The following is a 24,202-nucleotide window of genomic DNA, read 5'->3' on the forward strand; positions in this document are numbered from 1 at the left end:
ACAGATAGATGCTCTCACATAGTTTGACTCGTTGCTGTTGTTGCTTCAACCGGCCGCTACACAAGCGTGCCAGCGTCCAAGCGATGCTGTAGTTTGTGTGTGTTTACTTAGCTTGGCGGCCCTCGGTAATCCCCCCACCCCCCCCCCCTTCCCCCGGCTATAAAACAGCAGGGAGGTTCCTGTCCGTCTTCTCCATCATAATCCTCCTGCGTAAACTGAGAGGAAGAGCTGCATGTGTCTCATCGCTCTCGGAGCGGCCATGAATCACGAGGGACCCAGAGGACGCTGGGACTTCACGGGTGTGTGTTTAGATGAATGGACGAATCGGCATCGTTCTAATCCCTCAGTTAAATGCCGAATGCGCCACAAGAGCGAAGAGATTAAAAGAAATAAAAATCACAGACGCGCCTGTAACTGGAAACCTTGAAGCATAGGGGGGGGGCAAATATCCTGGAGGGTGAGCTGGCTGTCTGAACACACACACACCAGCGAGTTTTGATAATGATGATAACGCTACAAGGAAGAGACGCGATTAAGTTGTTTAATGTGCGGTCAAATGATTTCTCCTTTGTCCAGGACTGAGGCCAAATATCAGAGTCTATACATAGCTGTGGGTTTATTGTGGAGAGTTAGTAGTTGGACGTCCGAGCTGGAGGACAATGAGGACTCTTAAAGACAGACACACAGACAGTAGCAGCAGCTGACAATACAAACCTCATCTGTGTCTTTGAGAAGAAATAACAGAATAAACTGGATCTACAATTAAGAATAGAAAAGCTTCTCTGTGACAGGAAAGAAATCTAAGTTTAATTTCCTCCTTAACAACGTGTAAAAACAGGAGAATCTGAGTAGGGACGAGTCAAAGTTTCACAAAAATCTGATCCGGGGGCGAGATTAAGGTGTTTTATTCTTTGTTTGTTGTTTACTTCTTGTTGTGTTGAACCTGTGCTTCAGCAGGAAGATTCCAAACACACGATTGAGTCGATAATCTGTGATGATGTAAATAAACATAAATCAAATGTCCTCCACTTTGAAACCTGATGTACAATTTAGAATAGAAAAGCTTCTCTGTGACAGGAAAGAAATCTAAGTTTAATTTCCTCCTTAACAACGTGTAAAAACAGGAGAATCTGAGTAGGGACGAGTCAAAGTTTCACAAAAATCTGAATCTAACAATCACCAGGATAAGTTGTATTATTATTACTGACGGGTTAAAAGTGCTAAGCCAAATGAAAGCTCGCAGATCCTTCTGTATTTCTCCCTTTGTTGCCAACGAAATAGTGTCTGTTTGGAAACGGATAAAATATTTGAGCCACATTTCTGGAAATAATAGATCATTGAGTAATATTAATTATTCCTTTTAAAGTCTAAATATAGAATATGTTTGGATTATTGACAAATCACAATATGTTTAAAGGCCTTGTGTCGTGTGAAGCTGCATTTGAAGATAGTTTTTGTCCCAGCGGATTCCTCTCGGGCCGACGTGTCCCAGGACTCACTGCTGATAAAGACCAAAACATCTGATGCTCACACTTGGAAATATTCGTATTCAACGCCTCAACTCACGTGTTAAGAAACCACGGGATCGGGCCACTGCTCGGTCGGGGGTAGATGGGTAACACAAGAGAATATTGGGAAACGTCAGACTCTCTCATTTCCTGATTTAGCGAAATCCAAACCTGATCCCCACAGCTCGGTCTCAAACTCAAACATTCAAAGAAAGCACTTCTATCTCTGTGCGTTGTCAGCAGAACGGAGTTGAAGACCCTGCACCTCGGCAGCTGCCCTCTCACACGGCTCCTGAGCTCGTGCATTTACACATTCGCATCGTGTGTATTTAACACATGTAGAAATAGAAAATCCGGTTTAGCAAGAAGTCAGCTTCCATAGTCACGCTCTTCCTTCGTTATCGCCAGCTGTTCGCGGGTTCGGGTGTTGCTTTCCTTTCCTCCGAGACTCTGGACGTGTACGCGAGGCCCTAAGCGTGTCAACGTGAGACTCTTGGATCTGAGAGAGATCCGAGAGCGAGAGAGGAAGACGTCAGGATTCAGACGTATCTGCTGTAAACTGATATTTCACACAATGAGTCGTGGTTGAGCTGCGGCTGCTCGATGTGCGACGAGTCACATTCTGAACGGAAGCATCTCGGCCTCGGCTCGGGTTATCTGCTGTCGGGTTGACGGGCGCTGTCGTCGCTCCGCAGCAAAGATAACAGCCCGTGGCGAGGGGAGTCAGTCGTTATGGTGTGTGTGTGTGTGTGTGTGTGTGTGTGTGTGTGTGTGTGTGTGTGTGTGTGTGTGTGTGCATACATGTATACAGTACATACTTATGCATAAGTGTAATGCAGGGCCGGGCTTTACCGGGGGTTTGCTTGCTATGTGTGAGCATGGTACAGAAACAGCACCAGGGCAGATTAGGGGCCTTTTTTAAGTATCAGGCCGGGACAGAGGATCTGGTCCCAGATGGTCTGAGTGGGGGGGGGGGGCCCTGGAATGGACAGTCTTCACCCCAGGGTGCTATCTCTCTCTCAGGGGCCTCTGGCGTCCGGGTTTAGTAGTGGCATGGAAACAGTCATTAAAGCCTATAAACCAGGGGAATGCAGGGGGGGGGGTGGGGGGGGGTGTCTGAGTGTGCGTGGGTATGGTGAGAATAGAATAGTACAGAACATTATGATCCCACTCAATCAATCTTTCGTTTGACATCAGGGAAATGAGTATAAAGTTTAAATATATTTTTAATCGTCGTAAAGGATTTTTCAAAATTCTCTGCAGCTGCAAACTGGCTCAGGAGATTCTGAGCGTGCTTCCCCTCTTCGTCAGAGGAGGAGACTCAAGTGACCACATGCAGACACTTTTCACATTATCAGGCATCATATTAAAATGAACTGCACGACATGACAATATCAAGTGATCGTCAGGTGTATTTTTTTCTAAACTCCAGGTTCCCTCCTGTCTGAGCTGCCGGCTCGTTGAAGCTTTCATCGCGGGCGAGTCCAAGTCCTGATCAGCGAATCGTCCTCACTGCTCTGCCAGAGCAACATGTTGGATCCAGGATGTTCCACCAGATCTGGGCCAGATTGTTACTGAGCCCGGGACATTCTGCTGAGTGTCGTACACAATGCACACGGAGAAACACCACCACACGAGTGCAGGACCCGTTCCTCATGAAACACCTCATGATTTATATGAATGCCTCAGCTAAATGTCTATGTAAGATTGATGCTGTTTACCATGCTTCTCTGAGGTTTATCACTAACTGTAGAGCCCTGACCCATCACTGTGAATTGTATTCTCGAGTGGGTTGGCCCTCTTTGTCCACCAGGAGGCTGGGACATTGGTGCACTTTTATTTATAAGGCCATGCTTGGGCTACTGCCATCATATATTTGTAATTTAATCACACAGAAAAGTGTTGCTTCTTACAGTCTGCGCTCAAACAATCAGATGCTTTTGTTAGTTCCATTGGCCCGCACTGAATCAGGAAAAAGGGCATTCGTCCACTCTGCTCCCACCACATGGAACTGGCTGCAAAAAGATTTTAAATTAACCGAAATGATTTCTTTGAACGCTTTTAAATCTACGATGAGATCATTTCAGACCACTTCTTTTACTTGCAGATGTTTTTTATGAATTTTAATTTATTTGTAACAGTTTTTTATCATTTTAATTTCTGTTTATATGTTGTGAGTGTAATATTGTGAGTGTACATATGTTATTTGTTGCTGCCTTTTGGCCAGGACTCCCTCGAAAAAGAGGTTTTTAATCTCAATGGGACTTTCCTGGTTAAATAAAGGTCAAATAAAAAAAACAAAAAAAACACACAAGCTCTGCAAACCCAGCACACCACGGCTCACATGTAAACACACATGTTGTGCGGTGTGCACAGATGTACACACTCACTACGGCCCCGACATATTGGGAACCCCCCCGGCCCCTCCGATCCTTCACACTGACAACAACTCAGCAACCTCGACGGACGAGTGTAACTGTAGAGCTTTGATCCGATGCACTTTTCCATTTGGCCCAGAACAAAGCAGGACTCTTATTTTAGTCCTCTGCAGATTGAGTTGCATTTTGTTTTGCATCAAAATTCTACTTGAATCAGCATTGGACTCGGTCGAACTTATGTTTATCTCTCACTGTTAAATTGAATTAAACAGATTCAAAGTTTTCTTCCAAATTTATGAAGCTTTCGCAAGAGAATTTCATGACACGGAAAATTAAAAAAAACGTAAAACAAGAGGGATTCTTTTGGCAGATTTCTAAATTGAGAGAATTAAGAGAAGGAAATCAAACTTTTGAAGGATGCTATTGTTTTGGTTGTCTTTAAATTTGAACGTATTCATACATGACAAAGAAAAGGCTTTTAGTTTGTCAGATATTATTTCAGATTTAAGATTAGCAGAGCGTAGCTGCAGTAAATCTGTGCCGCGGCTGCCAACTCACACTCCACTGGAACTGACACCCGAGGCAATAGAGGTGTTAGAATTCAGATCATGCTCATTATGCAGGTTTAAGATTTGCTCCGCACTTCAGAAGAACAACACAAATATTCAGTGTATAGCGGATCAACAACGTTTAGTTTGCATTGGATGTTCGTACGCATGCTGCCGGGAGAGAGAACTCCTCCGAGGACTCACCCCTGGTAGTTTGGGACGTTTGCAATCACCAAAATCTTCTTCTCCTTCCCTCCCATGTCTCTCATGGGTGGGACGTCTCCAGGTTTGCCCTCCTCAGGTGCTGACAAAGGTTTGGTTTAGGGTCCAGGTTCTGGATGCTCTCGTGCTCCCTTCACACGCACTGATCCGGAGTGAGTCAGGTCAGGACAGGCTGCTTGTGGCTCTCTGCAGTCGGGAGCCACAGATGTACATGGGATAGTTACAGGGGGGGGGGGGTGTGAGGGTGAGGGTGAGGGTGGTGTTGAGGGGTGGTGGGGGGGGGGGTGTGGGTGGTTGTCTGATCTGAGCCCCAGGGGCCACAGGGAGGGACGGAGCGGAGGAAGCGTTCCAGGGAATGTGGCTTGTTATAACGGAACGAGCGGAATGCATGAGAGCCATGTGTCTGTGCAAGAGGTGGGATGACAGACAGAGAGGGGGGGTGGGGGGGGGCAGCAGGGGAGGACACGGGTGAGGGTGGGGGGCTGAGATTAAGGTGTTTTATTTTTTGTTTGTTGAACCTGTGCTTCACCAGGAAGGTTTCAAATATAGGATTGAGTCGATAATCTGTGATGATGTAAATAAACATAAATCGAATGAAATCAAAGTGGATTTGTTCACCGACAGAGTCTTTGTTTAAACTGGATCCAGATCTTTATCTGGATCGGCACCAAGTTACTCACGCTCGTCAACTGAAATGTCAGAACGATCTCTATCTGACCACCTATGTTATATAAATGTAGAAGATCACCTTTTTCGTTAATTATTCTCGGAAAAATCTGTGAAAATGTTGAAAGACATTGAGTTTTGCAACATTAGAGAAACGTGAAAAAAAAAAAACACATTTCTGGATCAAAGCTCTTCCTTGTGATGTAAAGAAAGTAGGTTGAGTAGTTTTTGCACAATCAAGTTAAAAATGTAATTCACCTGAAGACATTTACAGTAAGGACCGTTCCCTTCTGTTGAGCATCACACTCAAAAACTCTTTTATAAAAACTCGGCACATGTGAAACACTCGAGTCCCGAGCATGAAACTGCGATTGTGTTGCACTGTCACGCTTTAACACAACACAAAGACGTGTGAGTCCAGTGTGACTGATTCAGCTTCTACTTGAAGGTTACACATTCCACCGCTTTGCTGACGAACATCTCCCACACGAGACTGGAATCCTGCTCACGTTGGAGGTCGTGTATCAATCTTTGATTCACAGCAAACACCAACGAATAACCCTGATCAATTATATCATTTATATTAATCCATAACGAGGGGCTGAGGGAAACATTATCGAGGGAAACGAGCAGCAGCGTGATTCCCTTGCTTCGTACGTTGCTGCAGCAGAGACGAGTAAAGAGGACATGATGTGATTGAAAGGCAAATGAAAGTCCCGTTACCTTGAAAGTAAAACTGTGGATAAGTCAGTACACACATCAACAAAATATATATATATTCAATAAATAGGTCTTGTGGTTTTTAGACGATTGTTTCCCAGATTTCTCCTTGGCTCCAGACTTTAACCCATAGACTCATTATCGCTTGTTGTGTTTATCACCATCGTGTGTGACCCTCCTGACCTTCAAAATTAGGGCGCTCAGTATTTAGTCTGCGCTCCTGACACCGAATCCTCCCTCGCTCCCCTCGTCGCCCTCTCCTCTCTCTACCTTCTCTCGCTCGCTGTGTGCTAATTGGCTACCATGGTGCGTGTTGCTGTGGGGTTTGACGGTTTTTACATCGGGCGTCGCCCTCTTGGCCGAATGTTTGCGTCCTGCTGGTGCTATCTTTAGCACAAACTCAATTAGATTATCCAGGGACAATAGCAATGCATCAACATGGGCAGGGAGCTGTCACACCCTGAGTCTGTCGATACCATCTTTGTGTTCAATAAAAAGAAAAGCAATGTCAATAGCATAGTTCACACCGTGAGAGGAAATTAAAATGACCCACAAACTACTGTTAAGACTGAGACCAGGATAACGTGTGAACGAGTTTCTGTGAGTAAAGGGATTGTGTGAAGACTCCTGACAACGACCATGAAAACACTTTCATTACAAATCATTTTGGCTGAAGAACTAAAGCCAAAAAGAAAAGAAACAACTCCTTGAATAAAATGATCAGGTGATTTTAATATAAAAAAAGTAAATGACAAAAATATTTTGAGAATAAAATCAAACTTATGTTTAAGTTGACCCTATTAATTTGTTTTTATCTTTTGGATAATTTCCAATCAATTTGACGGATAATCCCAAACATTTTTTCACACAATGGAAAAAAGATTTATTTAATATAAGACATATAATGACAACGAGAGAAAAATGAAGGAACCTATCAAAAGTTTTTTTTTTTTAAACTTTATAAATGTTGCGGTCGTACATTTGAGTCATGTGACACGGTTTCCCAAACAGGAAGTCATGAAACAGACGCACTGAGTGACACCCAATATAAAGAGCTGTGTTTCCTCTGAGGAACTTTCAGCCTATAAGTGTCTGGTATGGTCTCAGTAGAGTTTTTAAAGATATATAATATCACCATATCTGCAAGTGTAAATCCTTCATGTGCCGCCTGCACACGAGCTGCTCAACAAAAGGCTTCTTTGGAGGAGAGACGGGAACACCATGCACACTTGACACAGATGTCCTGGGGCCACAGTCACCGCACCTAATCTTACCTGGAATCCGGACGGGGAGGGCAGATCCCCTGATGATCCCTGAGAAGGTCACAGCTGTGTGGGCGCACGCTGAGGCCGATGTGCCGGCTCACCACGGGTTCCTCGCCTCTTACTGCCCGGGTTTGCCTCGACTTGAAGTGCAAACACGGAGGAGGGTCAGTGCAGGGGCGTGCTCACATCATCTCACGTCTAGAAACCTGCAGCACATTGATTACACCTGCTGCCCATATACCGTCTACCATGGAGCGGTAAATAAATAGACTGGTGAACCACTAACTCCAGTTAGTCCATAAGAACTGATCCAGGAGCAGTGGTGGGTAGAGTAAACAGAAAGAGTACTCAGGTAAAAGTATTGTTACTTTATAATTAGAATGGCTCAAGTAGAAGTACTTGATAAAATCGTATCACATGAAAAAACTACTCAAGTGAGTAACTCCATTATAATGGCTACAAACAGGATATAAAGGGATGATAACTATGTAAAGTGCACATTTGCATTTTAAAAATATTTTAATACATTCTGTTAAGCATCAAGAACAAAACCTTCCGTGAATCGTCAGAGGAAAGACTTGGATGCAGCCTGCATTGTGTGTGCAACCATTCAAATAAATTGTTCACCGAATTAATGCAAGTTCAGAAGATGCAGATAGGTTATTTCCAAATTTTCAAACACAGCTTGCATTTTTAACAAGCGACCTTCGGAGTCTCTGGAAAGTCTCTGGAAAACAAGATGGCCACAGGAGGGAGGGACGCTGTTGCTGCTCTCCTGGCTGAAGAACACCTGCCCATCCCACTCCTTCCTTCACGCAGCTTCACTCTCAGCTGTGCTGTGTGTTTCCTGGAGAAAGACAACATTTAACTTCCTGATCCTTCACAGGCTGAACAGAGCAGCTCTCTTCACATCTCCTCCGGCACCGTTTATATTTTAAGAGCCAGCTTTATGTCACACATGTTGAGGATGAGGCTGAATTATAACCAAACTTAGAGGATCACACAGAGCCGGGCCTGGCAATGTTGATGCCGGAGGCGAGATTTCAAATGTTTTATTAATTAATTAAATGATTATTCAGGTTCTGCATGGAATGAATCCAAGGTGTGTCTCAGACAAAATAGCTTTCAGTTCCTGGACTATTTTTTTTATATACTTTATTTTCTATCAGCCCAAGAGCAATTTTCTTTCTTCTGCTTTCAACCTTTTTCAAAATTGGGTAACGTTTTACATTTTGGGAGAGGTATAGTGACAATAACCACGGATCAATAGAGAAAAACAGGTAAATGAATAAAAACAAGCCGAATAAAAAACAACAACATGTTAGGGGGGGACTTGAGAGAGAATGGGATAGAGGTCGATGAGGCTTGCTTTTAGAGCTGTTTTTATTGAAAAATAATATTCAGTTTCCTTGAAAAATGTTTCTCATAAGATGTGTCTGCTTTTTCTTTTGGTCGCCAGTTTGAAAACATCTTCCTCAATCATGTAATCCTCTTCGTCAGTGGCTCCATTGGAACAGAGGCCTCAGCACCACCCGAGGCAGGCAGGGGCCCGATGCAGAAGCAGCAGAACCACCACCCACTTGCACATTGGAGAGAGAGAGAGAGAGAGAGAGAACATCTTTTGATTTTCAAAGGCCTATTATTATGGTCAAAATAGAGAGAGGCTGTGTGTCAGTTCAATAGTAGGTGTGGCTTTGTACCAGAGCATCAACAGTACAGCGGTCTGAGTACCAACCCTGTTTTTTTTGATTTAATAAATAACTTTACTGACGTGCTTTGTTCGCCTGTCAGTTTGACCACACAGGAGAAAGAGAGATGTTTTGCATAACCCTCCGTCATTCTTCTTTGCCTTTGGGTTTACGCCAACAGTAATTATCAGATAAATGTTAAAAGTATGTGTTCATCTCTCTGCTTTCTCAGAACTGGTTTCACATCTATCCATACCAGCTCAGTTGACCTCTGCTCTGTTCCTCTCTGGTTTTGTTCCTGTTGGTTCTCGGGTTTTTACCGTGTTAAGATTTTCTTTTTGCCTGCCTGCCAGCTTATCCACCAACTGACCGTAAGCCTTCTTATTTCTATTTGATTTTTTTTTTTTTTTTTCTAATGTCTGCAGTTGAGTTGTATAGGCAGACATGATGAACTCTGGTCAGTTTTAAGTGAAGGAATAATTTGCAAGTTGTTGTGTTAATTATTTTAGCTGAGGGTGAATTTGTAGCCTCCTGTATTTATGTGGGTTTTTCTTTGTGACACTTGAGAACCATTTTTAGTAAAGACCTTACAGAGTGAAGACACGTTGGCAAAGTGGTAAGATTCTTAAAATAGGGGTAGGTTAGGTTCGGCAATGAATGTGTGATGTTAAAGGTGTGTGTGTGTAATATACATAATCAATCAGCCCATGTGATATTTAGGCTTCTGACAGCTCAACATGTAGTCGTCTACAGTAGTTGTGGGTTTGTGGGTCTCAGAAGCTCAGTCTGCTCTCTCCTGTCAGCTTGCTCCTCACAGCAGTGATATTCAAAATGTTGTCTCATTTGTCCAGAATCAGGACAATATTGACCCTACATGGGGATTATCATCTGAATCTGCGGCTGCTCGTAGCTTTACAGAGTTTTATAGTAGTTTCAGTTCTTCCTTAAGCTGTTTGCCTCAACCTGCATTTTCTTACAAATGTTATGCAAGTGGTGAGTGTGAATCACCACTTGAGGAGTCTATAGACATAAAAAAAGTGGGATGATGGCAACTGTAAATTAGCCATGCATATGGAACACAGTAAATTAAAATATTTATTTTTTATAACAGACATTTTGTCCATTCTTCAACTGTGTAAGACATTTTTACATTAATTTCAAGTATGAAAAAATGTGTTGATAAGAAACCTGTTTTTTCTCTGCAGAGATTTAAAGATGATAAAAATCCGCACCAAAACACTGTTGCTGGGGGTTTCTCTTGGTCTGTTGGTCATCTATCTCAGTAGATATTTTACTGGGAAAAAAGCCCTTTGGATCCCCAAAACTGTGAGAGAGGGGAGCAGTGAAATAAAAAGATCCACCACGAACATCTCCTACATATACTCCTTCCCAAAATGCCAACTAAACGCAGCTGCTGGAAATGTCACAGGCTTCAGCTCTCTTCCTGGTAATGTCAAAGACTTTCTCTACCATAAACACTGTCGACATTTTCCCATGCTGCTGGACATTCCTGACAAATGCGGAGGAGCTGATGAATCTTCAGAGGTCTTTCTCCTCCTGGTCATTAAAAGCATCCCTGATAACTTTGACCGTCGAGAGGTACTGCGCAAAACCTGGGCTACAGAGAGGCTGCACAATGGTGTGCAGATCCGGAGGATCTTCATCTCAGGAGTGACGGGTTCTGGTTTTGAAAGAGGGAGACAGAACAAACTTCTTGAACTGGAACAAAATGAGTACAATGACATTCTTCAATGGGACTTTAGTGACACGTTCTACAACCTCACCTTAAAGCAGGTACTCTTCCTAGAATGGATGGAAAGAAACTGTCCGAAAGCTCGCTTCTTGCTAAATGGTGATGACGACGTTTTTGTCAACACAGACAACATGGTTGAGTATCTCCAAGGCCTCAGGGACAATGATGGAGGCAAGCACCTCTTTACCGGACATTTGATACAGTACGAGGGGCCCATTAGATCACCAGAGAGCAAGTACTATGTCCCAGTACAAGTGCAGGAGTCAGAGTCTTATCCCCCTTATTGTGGTGGTGGAGGCTTCCTCCTGTCGGGCTATTCAGCTATGGTCATATACAACATGTCCAAGTCCATCCCTTTAATTCCTATTGATGATGTTTACATGGGGATGTGTATGGCCAAAGCAGGATTGGGTCCAGTTCACCATATGGGTGTAAGGACAGCAGGAATGCACATTCCCTCGCGTAAACTAGATGAATTTGATCCCTGCTATTATAAAGAGATTTTACTGGTGCACAGATTCCGACCAGCAGGCATCTATCTTATGTGGCAAAGAATAAGTGACCCCAATCTAAAATGTGAATTGACAAAGAACTCATTTTAGTAGCATTAAGCTCACTGGTTGTGTCAAAACCCTGTGATCGATTGACGGCAGGTCTATGACACAGCCTCTAATGTCACTCGTAGAGGTTTAGCCTAAACCAGACAACAACAAAAAACAAATCCATACCCTGACAGTGACACAGAGTACTTATGTTTGCAAGATAAATATATATTTGCATGAGAGAATTATTGTCCAAAATAAAGTGTAACGCTGAATCATCGTTGCCTTTGCGAATATATGGGACATGCTTGAAACATGTGGTGTCCCCTATTGAGGAATTTTAAAATAGTTTTACACACATGTGTCAATATTGTTATGCAATATATCTTACAAGTTTACAAGTTTTGTTATGTCATAAGGGTTCTTTCTAAAAAGCTGTGAAGTGGCAGAACCCAAAGAATGGGCTTACTCGGGGGAAAAATCGGGAAAAAACATTCAAACATAAAGCTTAACACACCCCTGGATAGCAGTTATCCAAAGCTTAATAAGCACAGCCAGTCAGGTGACTTAAAACATTTTATATAGAAGGTTATGCCCATTATGTTTGTAATATAGACCTGCAGTACGGCACTGCAATGCCTTAAGTGTATGGCCTTTTTAATAATGTTATCGTGTCATTTTTTTCTGTAGACGCAATATAATCACATCAATGAAGAGGGAAAGTGTTTCTGACACTGAATTTGTTGAAGATCAAAGATTGTACCATTTTATCAGTGGGCGGGCCTTTAATGATGATTGCACCTGGGTGTGTGTGTTTGTGTGTTTCTTTGGCTTGTGTGGCTGTGGGTTTATGTTTTGACTGGAGCTTGGTGTTGGTCCACATTTCTGACTACCAGCTGAATCATGTTGGTTGCAAATTGTTCAAAAAAACATTAACAAGCAGAAGTTGGCAGTGCTGTCTAAGGTACATTTTTGCACTGTCATTTACAAAACAACATTCAGGCGACAGGAATAAGGTGGGGCAGTGCATCTCCAGTCTGGACTCATATGTACAGAATGATTAGGGTATGGTTTTATCTTATCAGGGTTGAAAACAAGTCTTTTTTGTTCTTCAAACCCTCTATTCTATAGAAATGTCGAAAACGATATTATTTTTAAACATCTTCAAAAAACAATATATTTTGTGCTATTTTATTCTTACAGATGACTTAGAGTGTCTCTCCTTATTTAATGTAAGACATAGAAGATATTTAAATCAAAGTCGGCAATTGTTCATCTTGGGAGATGTTAACACAACCCTTCCAGAAATGTAAAATGCACCTTCTACATCTGCATTTATACTCAACGTGCCTCGACCAAATTATGTCGAAAAAAATGTTAAATATTGTTGTAAATACATGTTAAAATAACTTCTTAAAAGAGTAAAATAACTTAGGGTTTAGGAATAAAGCTGCCAAGCGTGGTTACTATTATACAGGGGTGTTGATTGTTGTTTTTTGTGTCAAAAGTTTGCCAATATGTCATTGTATTCAGACAGTGAGGGAAGCGGTTTTTCTATGTTATGTGGATATTTATGTTTGTTTGTTTTTTCAAAAGGGAACAGGAAATTTGTGAATCTTTGCAAAAAGTGTGTTTAATTAATTAAAGAGAAGAATGCACATGAATCCATACATACATACTCTGATGTAACACAGCTTCACTTACATCACTCTAACATAATTTTGTACCAAAGCAATGAATTGTAATCTACGGTAGCTAACTGCAGGGCAACACGTTCATTTTGAAAGAGGAACATTTTAGAGGAGCATCAAAGCAGCAAGTTGTTGTTCAGGTGGACTGTCTGTTTAAATGTAAAATGTATGAATCGGGTGTATAATCAATAAAACCAAAATTATAAATGTTGCTTCACTGCTCATCTTTTTTTACAGTATTAAGGCTTTTAAAAATAAATCCAACGATTATGAAAATAATGTTGTAATATTACATGAAAAACTTTGTGATTTAAAGAGAAGAAAGTTGTACCTGAGAAGAAATTCATAAACAAAAATACAGTTATAACGTCATATGGAAAAGTAATATTAAAGAATCAAGGGGAAAGAGAAAAAACATTTCTTGAAATAACCAGTTATTGAAACCAGAACTTGTGATGTTACTACAATATTATCGAAATATTATGACATTTTTTCTCAATATAACATCTTGTTCTCATTATGTCAAAATAAAAAAAGGGAAATCAGTTTCCAGTCTTGCTTTTAACATTAAAGATGCATGTTACGTCTACGTTGAGTGAGTTTTCAAGCTTGTTTCTCCTGCAGAGATAGATCGCCATCTTTTCTTGCAGCAAAACAAAGTTCAAGAGTTGACATTTTATTTTCTTTGTACTGTCGTACTTGTTCCCAGGATGAACATTTGATCTGAGGAAACTTCATCAAACAAAGCAAACCAGTGAGTCAGAAACAGAAGCAGTGAGGAGAGCCGACCACACTCCAGAAGACAATGAAAAATGTCTCCCTCTGTGGACAGAAGGGACAAGTAGCAGCAACGTCAGAATTAATTACAGAAACAAACGCGTTTACAGCAACAGCTCCATGAACCCTCTACTGTCAGTCACTGTTTGTTGAAAACAAAGCGGGGCTAAGTTCGTCTGGCACCCAGGCTAGTGCCGTACCACTAGGCACCCATAATAAGATAAAAGATAATATACTTATAAAACCTCTGCAGGACTGGATTAGATGCAGTCTTTCAAAAACAAGGTATTCCACTATATAGAGTAAATCTTTAGAATTTAAAATATGTAACATACATTAACGCATGACATGAGTTGAATACGTCACAAACATAAATATTTGCAACCCTTCCTGTGCACCTTTCAAAGTCAAAGCACTACAGCGTTTTCTGGTGTTTTCTAACCAGGTTTTTTAATTCAGGACTGGAAGATGCACGGTTATATAGCGTTTAATGGCAAGTAGCTGTGTATACATCTGTAGTTTTATTCAAGGAAATACAAAGATCAAGTTGTTCCTCAATATTAGAAAACCCTGGCACAAAGAGATTTTACATGTGACCTCACTATTATTCTGACAAAAAGTGAATTCCAGGTTGTTTCACTAACTTCTTTGAAGGAATTTAACAACTTAACTTGTGTCAAACCTCGAAAGGCCTAGATTGAACTTTCATGCTTGTTTAAAACAGGGTGTTTTTTTGTTTCTGATCATCGTGAACAAGTTGTAAAACCTGACTGACATTTCTGTGAAATGTGTTCCAGGTTCAGTTCATATCTTTAAAGGTTTCGCAGCGACCGGTTTGACCAGGTTGTCACAAAGAATACTCTGTGTTCACCATCTGTTGATTCAATGAGCAACTGACTGGCTCCAGAACCAGGATCAAATACTGACACCTTATTTAATTGCATCTAAAAGGGGGGGTATTAACTCCAGAGTCACGCATTCGGATGAGGTCAGTATTGTGAACATGCACAGACAGAGTGATGACATATGAGCCAACAGAGACTCATCAGCCTAATTAGTTGAGACCATGGACAATGTATAAAAATGTAGGACATGACCGTTCCCAGAACTGAAGACAAATTATCTGGATCGCCCCCTGGTGGCCAGCTCCAGTATGGATCTCCTCCATGTTGTGGATGGGACATGGATCAAAGTAAAAAGTCAATTTTATTTTTTTTGCACAAGGATGTTGTAACTTTATCTCGTGGACATCACACTGATGTACGTTAAATTGTTCATGTTTCTGATAAGTTGTGTTTAATGCTTTATAAACAGGGTGAAACATCCTGAGTGACACATGGGACTGACTCGTGATTGGTCGATTGCTCAATGCTGCCCGATCACTCCAAGATGGCCTCGATCATAGCCAGGATATATTTTGGCTTCATTTCTTGACAGTGGCAGGAACTGGAGATGCATCGTCCATCTTTACATACATTCAAAATCGAATCAAATCAAATTCAATATCAATCCTCCGTCGACCACACCGTCTATTCCCTCGATGCGGTTGGCGCAGCGCGAATTACAGAAAGCAGCTTTGGAAAGTGAGTGAATGAGTTTCTTTAAAATGTTGAACTTCTCTTTTGATTGACCTTAAAAAGGCACATTAAGGCCAGAGCTATTGACCAATCACGGACTCGCCTGCTCAGCTGACCTTGACAGTCAGGATAGTTGTGGAACAAACAGGCTTGTTGCCTTGCGTCTGTATTCTCTCTCTCTCTGTGACAGTTTTTCCATTGCACCACCTTATTGATGCTACTGGTCCAGGTCACGGCTGTTGCAACCCAGCACACAGGCTTTACGGGATACAGGCCTTTATTTGCTTTGTAATTTGTGCTCGGGGGGGGGGGGGGCAAAGGTCCTGAGCCGACGACACTCTCAGTAACGGATTTAAAATTACATTTCTGTTGTCTGCTATTTCCAGCACTTTTCTGTATTTGTTTGTGTTGTCAAATAGATTTTCTTTTTGCTCGTGTTTTGTCTATTTTATTGTGTTTTCTTAATCCGCAGTATGTTGAGCACCTTGAGCCAATGTAGTGAAGGGAATTGAGAAAGACCAAAAAGGCCTCTAGGCTGTGGGGAAAATTAAATAAACAAATTAAATTCCACTTAGGGTTTGAAAAGGCAAATAAATGCATTTAAAATGAAACAAATCTGTATGAAGCCTTAACAGTTTCTTGTAGCCAAAAAAATATGTGAGTGTCATTGATTATTGTTGAGGTGTTTTCTCTGATTTGGTCCTTACACGAAATCAGGGAACTTCTAACTTATGTTAGTGAAGTGTTTTAATTATTAACATTGAATGAAATTTCTCATGAACTCATATTGTGACTCAGGTTCCACGAGGTGTTATATCAAATATGTTAAAGGTTTGAGGGAGACAGTAAAAGGGAGGGAGGGCTTCTGTGGAAGGGGAGTCTGTTGGCAGTTATGTAACCCCAGGTCCAAAGGTTGATCATGGATAAGAAATGTTTCTTCATGGTTGCCAGCGGTGACTGTGATCCTCATTGATGGGTGAGGACGAGACTTTATATCAGTAAATCCCACAGACACACATTTCTACGTTGGCCCTGAGAGCTCAACGCACTGGAAGTGTTACCAGGGGACACCTAAAAGTGATGGACACTGCTGCCACATCCAACAAACATCCAACAAATTCAGTTCCACAATATGGACGACACATTGCCTGGAGAAAAGGAAGAATGTGAATACTAAGTGCTGTAAATTACTCACAAAACAGGGGCTTGCTTGTTAGAGCTGTTTATTCAGTTTAACAGGAAAAAACGGCAGCTGAAACCATTGAAGAGTCGTGACGCTCTAAAGACAACATGATATTTGATATTTGAGGCCCAGTGGCTCTCAGAGGGTTAACAGTAATAAAGTTGTTTATTATTAAAATAAACCAAAAACGTTAGAGTTAGTTTGTGGCACCCAGAGAACAGAACATTCTGCATGTTCCTCACTGTGTTTGTCTTCTCCTAATCTGATTCCATTATAAACTTTGAAAGCATGACAGATTTAATATTTTCACTATAACTCGTTCACACGGTCAGTGCTGAATTTATTTGGAATGCAAAGTATAAGTAGTTTTCTTTTGCATGATTTCATTTAATCGTGTACGCCATTAAGCATCACTTTTATCATGATTTAATTTACTTAGGGATAAAAACTATTTTCTAACTGGTTTGCTGTAAGTGCGTCTGTATTGCTCACAGAGGCTTGGTCCTTTATATCATTACCCTGGAAATTTATATAGATTAGAGGCATAAAGAGAGCAAGTTGCTTTACAAATGCGGCATAAACACAGGTCGTAAAAAAGCTTGTAAAACATCAACAACTTCTGTGTAAGAATCTCACTAAAAGTGATAAAGATTAATGAATAAACTTTATCAGAGTCATCGCACAAAGAGGTTGTTCAAACATTTCCTCGGAATTGGGTCAGTTTTGTTTTTTTCCACTGGTGCCAGTTGGCCTTTAGCTGTTTTTTGTTCCCAGCAGTCAGTGGCTTATTGCCCCGTTGCAGAAAGGAACCAGGAAATAAAAGAATAAAGTTACAGGAGTGGTGTGCAAGTAAAATGAGCAGTTCACCGACATTTTTCAAGAAACAGGGCTGATGTAACAAAGAACCAAAATACTCAAAACAATTTAAAATGAATTGAAAAGAGTAAAATTCAAAGATCTGCTCGACTTCAAACTGCAAAAACAAATCAACGACTACTGAACTGTATCCAACACAAAACAATTGTCTAATTTTCGATTTCTTTCACCGGAGTTTTGAGATTCTCTTGTTTTTCTCATTTATATCAATCCATCATGTCTGAAACAAATATTTATTTTCCTTCAGTCTCAGTTGTCATGTTCCTGATTCGGTTGTAATTCTGCATCCAATCAAAGAAGATGAAGTTGTCACTGCATATTGTTCTGAATCTGATTTTTTTTTATTCCTGAACCCACGGGGGGGAATCAATTTGAAGTTCACCCTGTTCACACAAACAACATTCCAATATTATACGTGTCAAAAAACACGGGTCAACAAACAAACAGAGATAAGTGAATGACATAAATATAAAGAGTAAGGAGGTCAAATAAATAGCAATAAAAAGTCAATTATAAGATAATAAATAGATGTTTGTCAATCATGTAAAAAGCATAAAAGATGGGGTTTTTTTTAGATAAACTTCATGTTCCAAAATGTCCTGTACATTAGTGGTGGACAAAGTATAGTGTTAAAGTATAAAAACATATGAAATCAGCGATAAATAAATAAGGTCCTGATGAAGTGGAGAAGTGAAGAACATCTGTTTATCAACACACGGACATTCACCTCCTTCTCCACCGCTGTGTGGATCAGTCCCGCCATTTGCTCTATTGCGCCATCAAGTGGACAATGAATGGCAGGCAGAGCTCTATATACAGTCTATGAGGCAGAGTGAAAATGACACCATGGCTTTGGTGTGTGACGCTTTGAATTGAATAAATGAATGAACGATGTTTGTAACGCCAAGACATAAATTATGAACTTGTTAATATGGTGTCTGTCTTTATGATACAATGGCGGGGTCAAAAGGGAAAGTGGAAACAAATTGCGGGGGTGTCGATCATGTGCACCCCCTGCTACTGCCATAAATTGAAAAGAAGCTGAAACAAAATTCCCGAATCCACCCATTTATTTGGATAGGCACCTAGAGACAGATGCAAACTAGGTCCACTAGGACACAGACAGATGTAATGGGAAATTCCACTGATCAATGTCTTACTGCTGTTTTGACTGTTTTCTGTGCACTTGGTGATTTCACCTCCTGTTGACAATTTTATGTACAACTGGGTGCTGGGGTTGATTCCTCCTTCTGTAGAAAGTGATGCAAGACGGACGATGTTTAAAAACCTTTCTTTTTAATTACTTGTGGTTGTACTCTGAAGCCTTGTTGCTGACTGTTTAACCCTTTGCAGAGCTAATAATTAAAACTCAAAGACAACTTCGGTCTGAGAAACTCATTATTTCACATCTCATAATAAATTCCCACGACACAGACAAACAAAGTACAAATATAACCTCCTACGTGGAGGTAAAAAACTGAAATTAAATTCTACTTAGGGTTTGAAAAGGAAAATAAATGCATTTAAAATGAAAAAATTCAGTTTGAAACATTAACAGTTTCTTGTAGCCAACAAAATATCTGTGTGTCATTAATTATTAACGAGGTGTTTTCTCTGATTTGGTCCTTACATGAAATCAGGGAACTTCTAACTTATGTTGGTGAAGTGTTTTAATTATTAACATTCAATAAAATTTCTCATGAACTCATATTGTGACTCAGGTTCCACGAGGTGTTATATCAAATATGTTAAAGGTTTGAGGGAGACAGTAAAAGGGAGGGAGGGCTTCTGTGGAAGGGGAGTCTGTTGGCAGTTATGTAACCCCAGGTCCAAAGGTTGATCATGGATAAGAAATGTTTCTTCATGGTTGCCAGCGGTGACTGTGATCCTCATTGATGGGTGAGGACGAGACTTTATATCAGTAAATCCCACAGACACACATTTCTACGTTGGTCCTGAGAGCTCAACGCACTGGAACTCAAGAAAACACATGCAAACGGACCAAACACAAGCAAAGGAAGAAAGCGTCTTCATCAATTTGACAACACAACACCACACATTACAGAAATGCGAACATCCAACAAATTCAGTTCCACAATATGGACGACACATTGCCTGGAGAAAAGGAAGAATGTGAATGCTAAGTGCTGTAAATTACTCACAAAACAGGGGCCTGCTTGTTAGAGCTGTTTATTCAGTTTAACAGGAAAAACGGCAGCTGAAACCATTGAAGAGTCGTGACGCTCTAAAGACAACATGATATTTGATATTTGAGGCCCAGTGGCTCTCAGAGGGTTAACAGTAGACATGTGCAGTAATAAAGTTGATTATTTATTAAAATAAACCAAAAACGTTAGGGTTAGTTTGTGGCACCCAGAGAACAGAACATTCTGCATGTTCCTCACTGTGTTTGTCTTCTCCTAATCTGATTCCATGATCAAATTTGAAAGCATGACAGATTTAATATTTTCACCATAACTCCTGCACACAGTCAGTGCTGAATTCATTTTGAATGCAACGTTTAATTAGTTTTCTTTTGCATGATTTGATTTTTCGAATACGCCAGAGGTCTTCAACAGGGGGTCCCCGACCCCTAGGGGTTCCGTGGAGGTACTGCAGGGGGGGTCGCGACATTTTTGGTCGAGACAATTTTATTTATTTTTTTTAATTATTTTTTATTCATTTTTCAACCGATTTTTTCCCCACAAATTTAAATGTCTTTATATACACATTGACTTGCATAATACATATTGTGAGGCTGATTTGACCCTCTGCCTGACAACCTCCATCCGTCCAGGGTTAGATAAGTTGTGTGCTACCCATCAGGGTTCGACATCTGACTAATGTTGGAGTATGTGTTCCATCCACAGATGGCTTGAGGATTCACTGTCTCTTCTACATATATGTTTAAATTAAAAACATGAATATATGAAACTGTGTAATATTTGAATAGTTTAGTATTAAATGCACAATAACAGGGTAGCTATGTTTATACATGGCACTAGGCCCAGTTTAATATAAAACACAACTTTATACACTATATACAGCATGGGTTCCCTGCTCCATCTCTCCACCAGTTTGGGGGTCCTTGGCCTGAAAAACTTTGAAGACCCCTGGTATACGCCATTAAACATCACTTTTATCATGATTTAATTTACTAAGGGAAAAAAATAATAATTCAAACTAATTTGCTGTAGCTGCGGCCGTATTTCTCACAGAGTCATTTCACAAAGAGGTTGTGCAAATATTTCCCCCGAAATTGGGTCAGTTTAGTTTTTTCCCACTGGTGCCAGTTGGCCTTTAGCTGTGTTTTGTTCCCAGCAGTCAGTGGCTAATTGCCCAGTCACACCCACACATATACTGGATATATACTGTGTAGTGTTCCTCTACTGACCACTCAACCTCCAGGTTCACATTCTCTGCTTCAACATCTTCTCATCTCTCAGGTATTTTGCATAGATAATTCTATCTGATTCTACGTGTCGGGGATTTTTCTCGCGCTGTGAGAGAATGTTTGTTATGCTTTGGCCCAATATACAATGAAAATTGAGTTTGGTTCAATCCCAACTCATCTGGTGGGTCTCAGGGGGTCTTGGCACCTTTTGTTTCGCAAAAAATTGAAATGCAATCAAGCAGCAATCAGGTGCATTTCTGTTCAGATTTAAAAAGATATGTCTAAAGAGCTGTTTTTGTTCATTACAGGACAACTGTACATCCTCAGCTATGGGCGGCGGCAGCAGCAACAACCACAACTACAACCACGGCAACATCTCAGGACGCTCAGTCAGAAGCTCAATCCAAAGGTCAATCAACATCGAAGGCGATGTGCCGCTGTACCAGACTCTGAGCCGTGCAAACCCATCAGGGAATGTGTTCCTGTCTCCGCTGAGCATCACTTCAGCTCTGGCTATGGTCTACCTGGGAGCCAGAGGAGACACAGCTGCTCAAATGGAAAAGGTACATCACACCATGTCTCTGTTACCTGTCATTCAGGGAGTCAGAGCTGTGGGACCAGTTGGTTATGATGGAGCAGACTGAGCAGAGTTTCTAAACCATCTGTTCTTCTGACTCTAGATAAATCCCCTGACACAAGGTCCAGTATGTGCTGCTCTCTGACAGCAGGACATTGAACTGACAGTTCAGCTCAGTTCATTTAACCATTTTGCTTTCGAAACAGAAGAACAAATTGTACAGTTTCTTACTTGTATCTTATTTTCGCGTCATCTGTCAATGACTTCAGTGTTAAAAATGTGCAGATTTTAATCTGCAGTGTCTCACTTGGGTTTCTACACATCTCTATAAACCGATTCTGCGTGTGAATATGTAGAATTTGCAGGTGAGAGATGAGATTTTGTCGCCTTCTGATTTCTATATTTTACAGACATTTTACAAGTGGGCTGGCAGGAAAACTACAGAAAATGTTCTGAGCAACTGACTTGGAGATTAGCTTCCTCACCTACAGACCCTGGACTCTTAGGTCCACATCTGATAGCATTTAAATGTCATGTGACAATCCCAACTTCCACACAGGCCCTGTCATTCTACTTTGGTGAAGACTTCCACGACGAATACAAGAAGCTGATCGAAGACATCAACTCACCATCGAAATCATACATTCTGAAAACAGCCAATAGTCTATATGGGGAGAAAACCGAAAAGTTCCTAACTGTGAGTTTTCATTTTCCACTTATCACAGCAGAAATTGATACTTAAATAGAATTTCTTTGTTACTTCCTTAAGAGTAAAATGAAATCTGCTCTCTGCAGCGGTTCCTGGAAAACACGCGTAAGTACTACCAGGCCGACCTGAAGACTGTGGATTTCATCGGGGCGGCGGAGGCGAGCAGAGTGGAGATCAACACCTGGGTCGAGCAGCAGACAGAAAGTACGACTTTACACCTGAATTTAATGAAAAAGGGAATACATCTTTCTACATTGTTCTGAATTGTCAGGTTTCCTGTTACATTTCAGATAAAATAAAAGATCTCCTGAAGCCAGGAATGGTCTCTGCAATGTCGAAGCTGGTTCTGGTCAATGCCATCTACTTGAACGCAAAGTGGATGAACCGCTTTGATGAAGCAAACACCAAAGAGATGCCCTTTAAAGTCAGCCAGGTAAAAAAATCATTAATCACAATGTAGCATGTTGTTTATTGTGTGTACTTTCATGGCTATTACAGTCTATGTCCCTTAGCTCCTCAAGCTAGAGTAGATGTAACTTAATCAAAGTGGAATTATTAGCTAGATAGACATTTTAAAAGTTGTTTGTGTTTCTGTGTTTCAGAATGAGAGCAAACCAGTCCAGATGATGTTCCAGAAGAAAAATCTGCCCTACAAATACATCACTGAATACGCTCTGCAGATCCTGGAGCTGCCGTATGAGAAGGAAGAGCTCAGCATGTTGATCCTGTTGCCTGAAGAGTCCACAGACGGATCTGACCCTCTGGTGAAGGTACACAGAGTAAAATCAATAGATTTATTCATGTTGAGAAGCTCAGTTAAAAGCTGCTGCTCACTCCCCGTCGAGCACCTAACAGCAGACAGACAAAGATGGAGACCAGCTGGTGAAGGAAGTTGAACATCTATGCACTAAAAATACAGATATTCTCCTCAGGAGTTGGTAGAGACCAAAATGGTAAAACTGCTACATGTGTATATTATGCATCTAACCAACTTACCAGCCTGTGCAATGTTATTTGTCTTTAACAGACTCTGTTTACTAAACAACTGAAGTTTAGCTAAAAGGAGGAAACAGCAACTCAATCGATGACTGTTTTTTTGGGGGTGGAATATACAACAACATGGAGAATATCCCTTGTACTGCACTTATTAATGCCTACCACCAGTTGATGTTATCGGATGTTAGCGACCACCAGCAGATGTTAGGGACATAACTTCTGTTGTGTACCTTAACGTTATCAGTTGTTTCAGCCTTTTAATCACAAGACACCCTCTTCTTAGGCTTTAGAGATGTGATCAAATGCATTTGCTCTGTTCCAGCTGGAGAAGGAGCTGACGCTGCAGAGGCTGAATGAATGGACCGACAAGGGAAACATGTTAGTCCACGCAGAGATCCTGGTTCACCTGCCAAAGTTCAAGCTGGAGGACGTCTACGAGCTGAAGGAGCCTCTGTCTGAGCTGGGCATGAGGGACGTGTTCAACCCGTTAAAGGCCGACCTGTCTGGCATGAACGGCGGAAGAGATCTCTTCGTGACCGAGGTGGTACACAAGGCCTTGATGACGGTGAACGAGGAGGGCATAGAGGTGGGTGCGGCCACAGGACCCCGGGAAAACAGCAGCTCAGGACCGTGGAGCGGGGAACCCTTCAAAGCAGACCACCCCTTCCTCTTCTTCATCAGGCACAATAAAACCAAGACCATCCTCTTCCTCGGCAGGTTCTCATCTCCTTAGTAGACAGGACAGGAGAGGAAGATATTCAAATTAAGGCTTAATCCTTTAAATGTGGGCTTTATTTTCTGGGGTTTATGCTAATTAGCTTGGTTTTTTCTTCTGTTTTAGCACTGAAATTAAAGAGGAAGATATTAATTAATAAAAAGGGCTTAATCCTTTAAAGGTGGGCTTTATTTTCTGGGATTTTTGCTAATTAGCTTGGTTTTTTCTTCTGCTTTTGCACTGAAATTGTGGAGGAAGATATTAATTAAAGAATATTTTTGATCCAACAATGATTTGTGTTTGATTTTGGAAAGACAATATCTGAAGTTTGTGTTTCACATGTGAAGAAGCAGCAGGAGATCGTCCGGGTCAGACTCGTTCACAGCAAAAGAAGCTGTCCAATATTGAATATTGTTA

The 24,202-nt window shown here is 41.1% G+C and overlaps 2 protein-coding genes across 2 annotated transcripts; both read left to right on the top strand.

Annotated features, from left to right (window-relative positions):
* The first annotated feature begins 9,109 nt into the window (after positions 1-9,109).
* LOC133010762 (N-acetyllactosaminide beta-1,3-N-acetylglucosaminyltransferase 3-like) lies at positions 9,110-13,188 on the top strand. Its single transcript, XM_061078395.1, has 2 exons — positions 9,110-9,366; positions 10,201-13,188. The coding sequence occupies exon 2, from the start codon at positions 10,211-10,213 to the stop codon at positions 11,348-11,350; it is 1,140 nt and encodes a 379-aa protein (XP_060934378.1). The 5' UTR covers positions 9,110-9,366; positions 10,201-10,210; the 3' UTR covers positions 11,351-13,188.
* Positions 13,189-20,740: 7,552 nt separating this feature from the next.
* LOC133010241 (leukocyte elastase inhibitor-like) lies at positions 20,741-24,075 on the top strand. The gene is made up of 7 exons (XM_061077745.1): positions 20,741-20,840; positions 21,097-21,351; positions 21,925-22,062; positions 22,161-22,278; positions 22,365-22,507; positions 22,677-22,844; positions 23,393-24,075. The coding sequence occupies exons 2-7, from the start codon at positions 21,118-21,120 to the stop codon at positions 23,801-23,803; spliced, it is 1,212 nt and encodes a 403-aa protein (XP_060933728.1). The 5' UTR covers positions 20,741-20,840; positions 21,097-21,117; the 3' UTR covers positions 23,804-24,075.
* Positions 24,076-24,202: the final 127 nt, after the last annotated feature.

The sequence above is a fragment of the Limanda limanda genome, chromosome 9 (assembly GCF_963576545.1).
Source record: "Limanda limanda chromosome 9, fLimLim1.1, whole genome shotgun sequence".
Lineage (NCBI taxonomy): Eukaryota > Metazoa > Chordata > Actinopteri > Pleuronectiformes > Pleuronectidae > Limanda > Limanda limanda.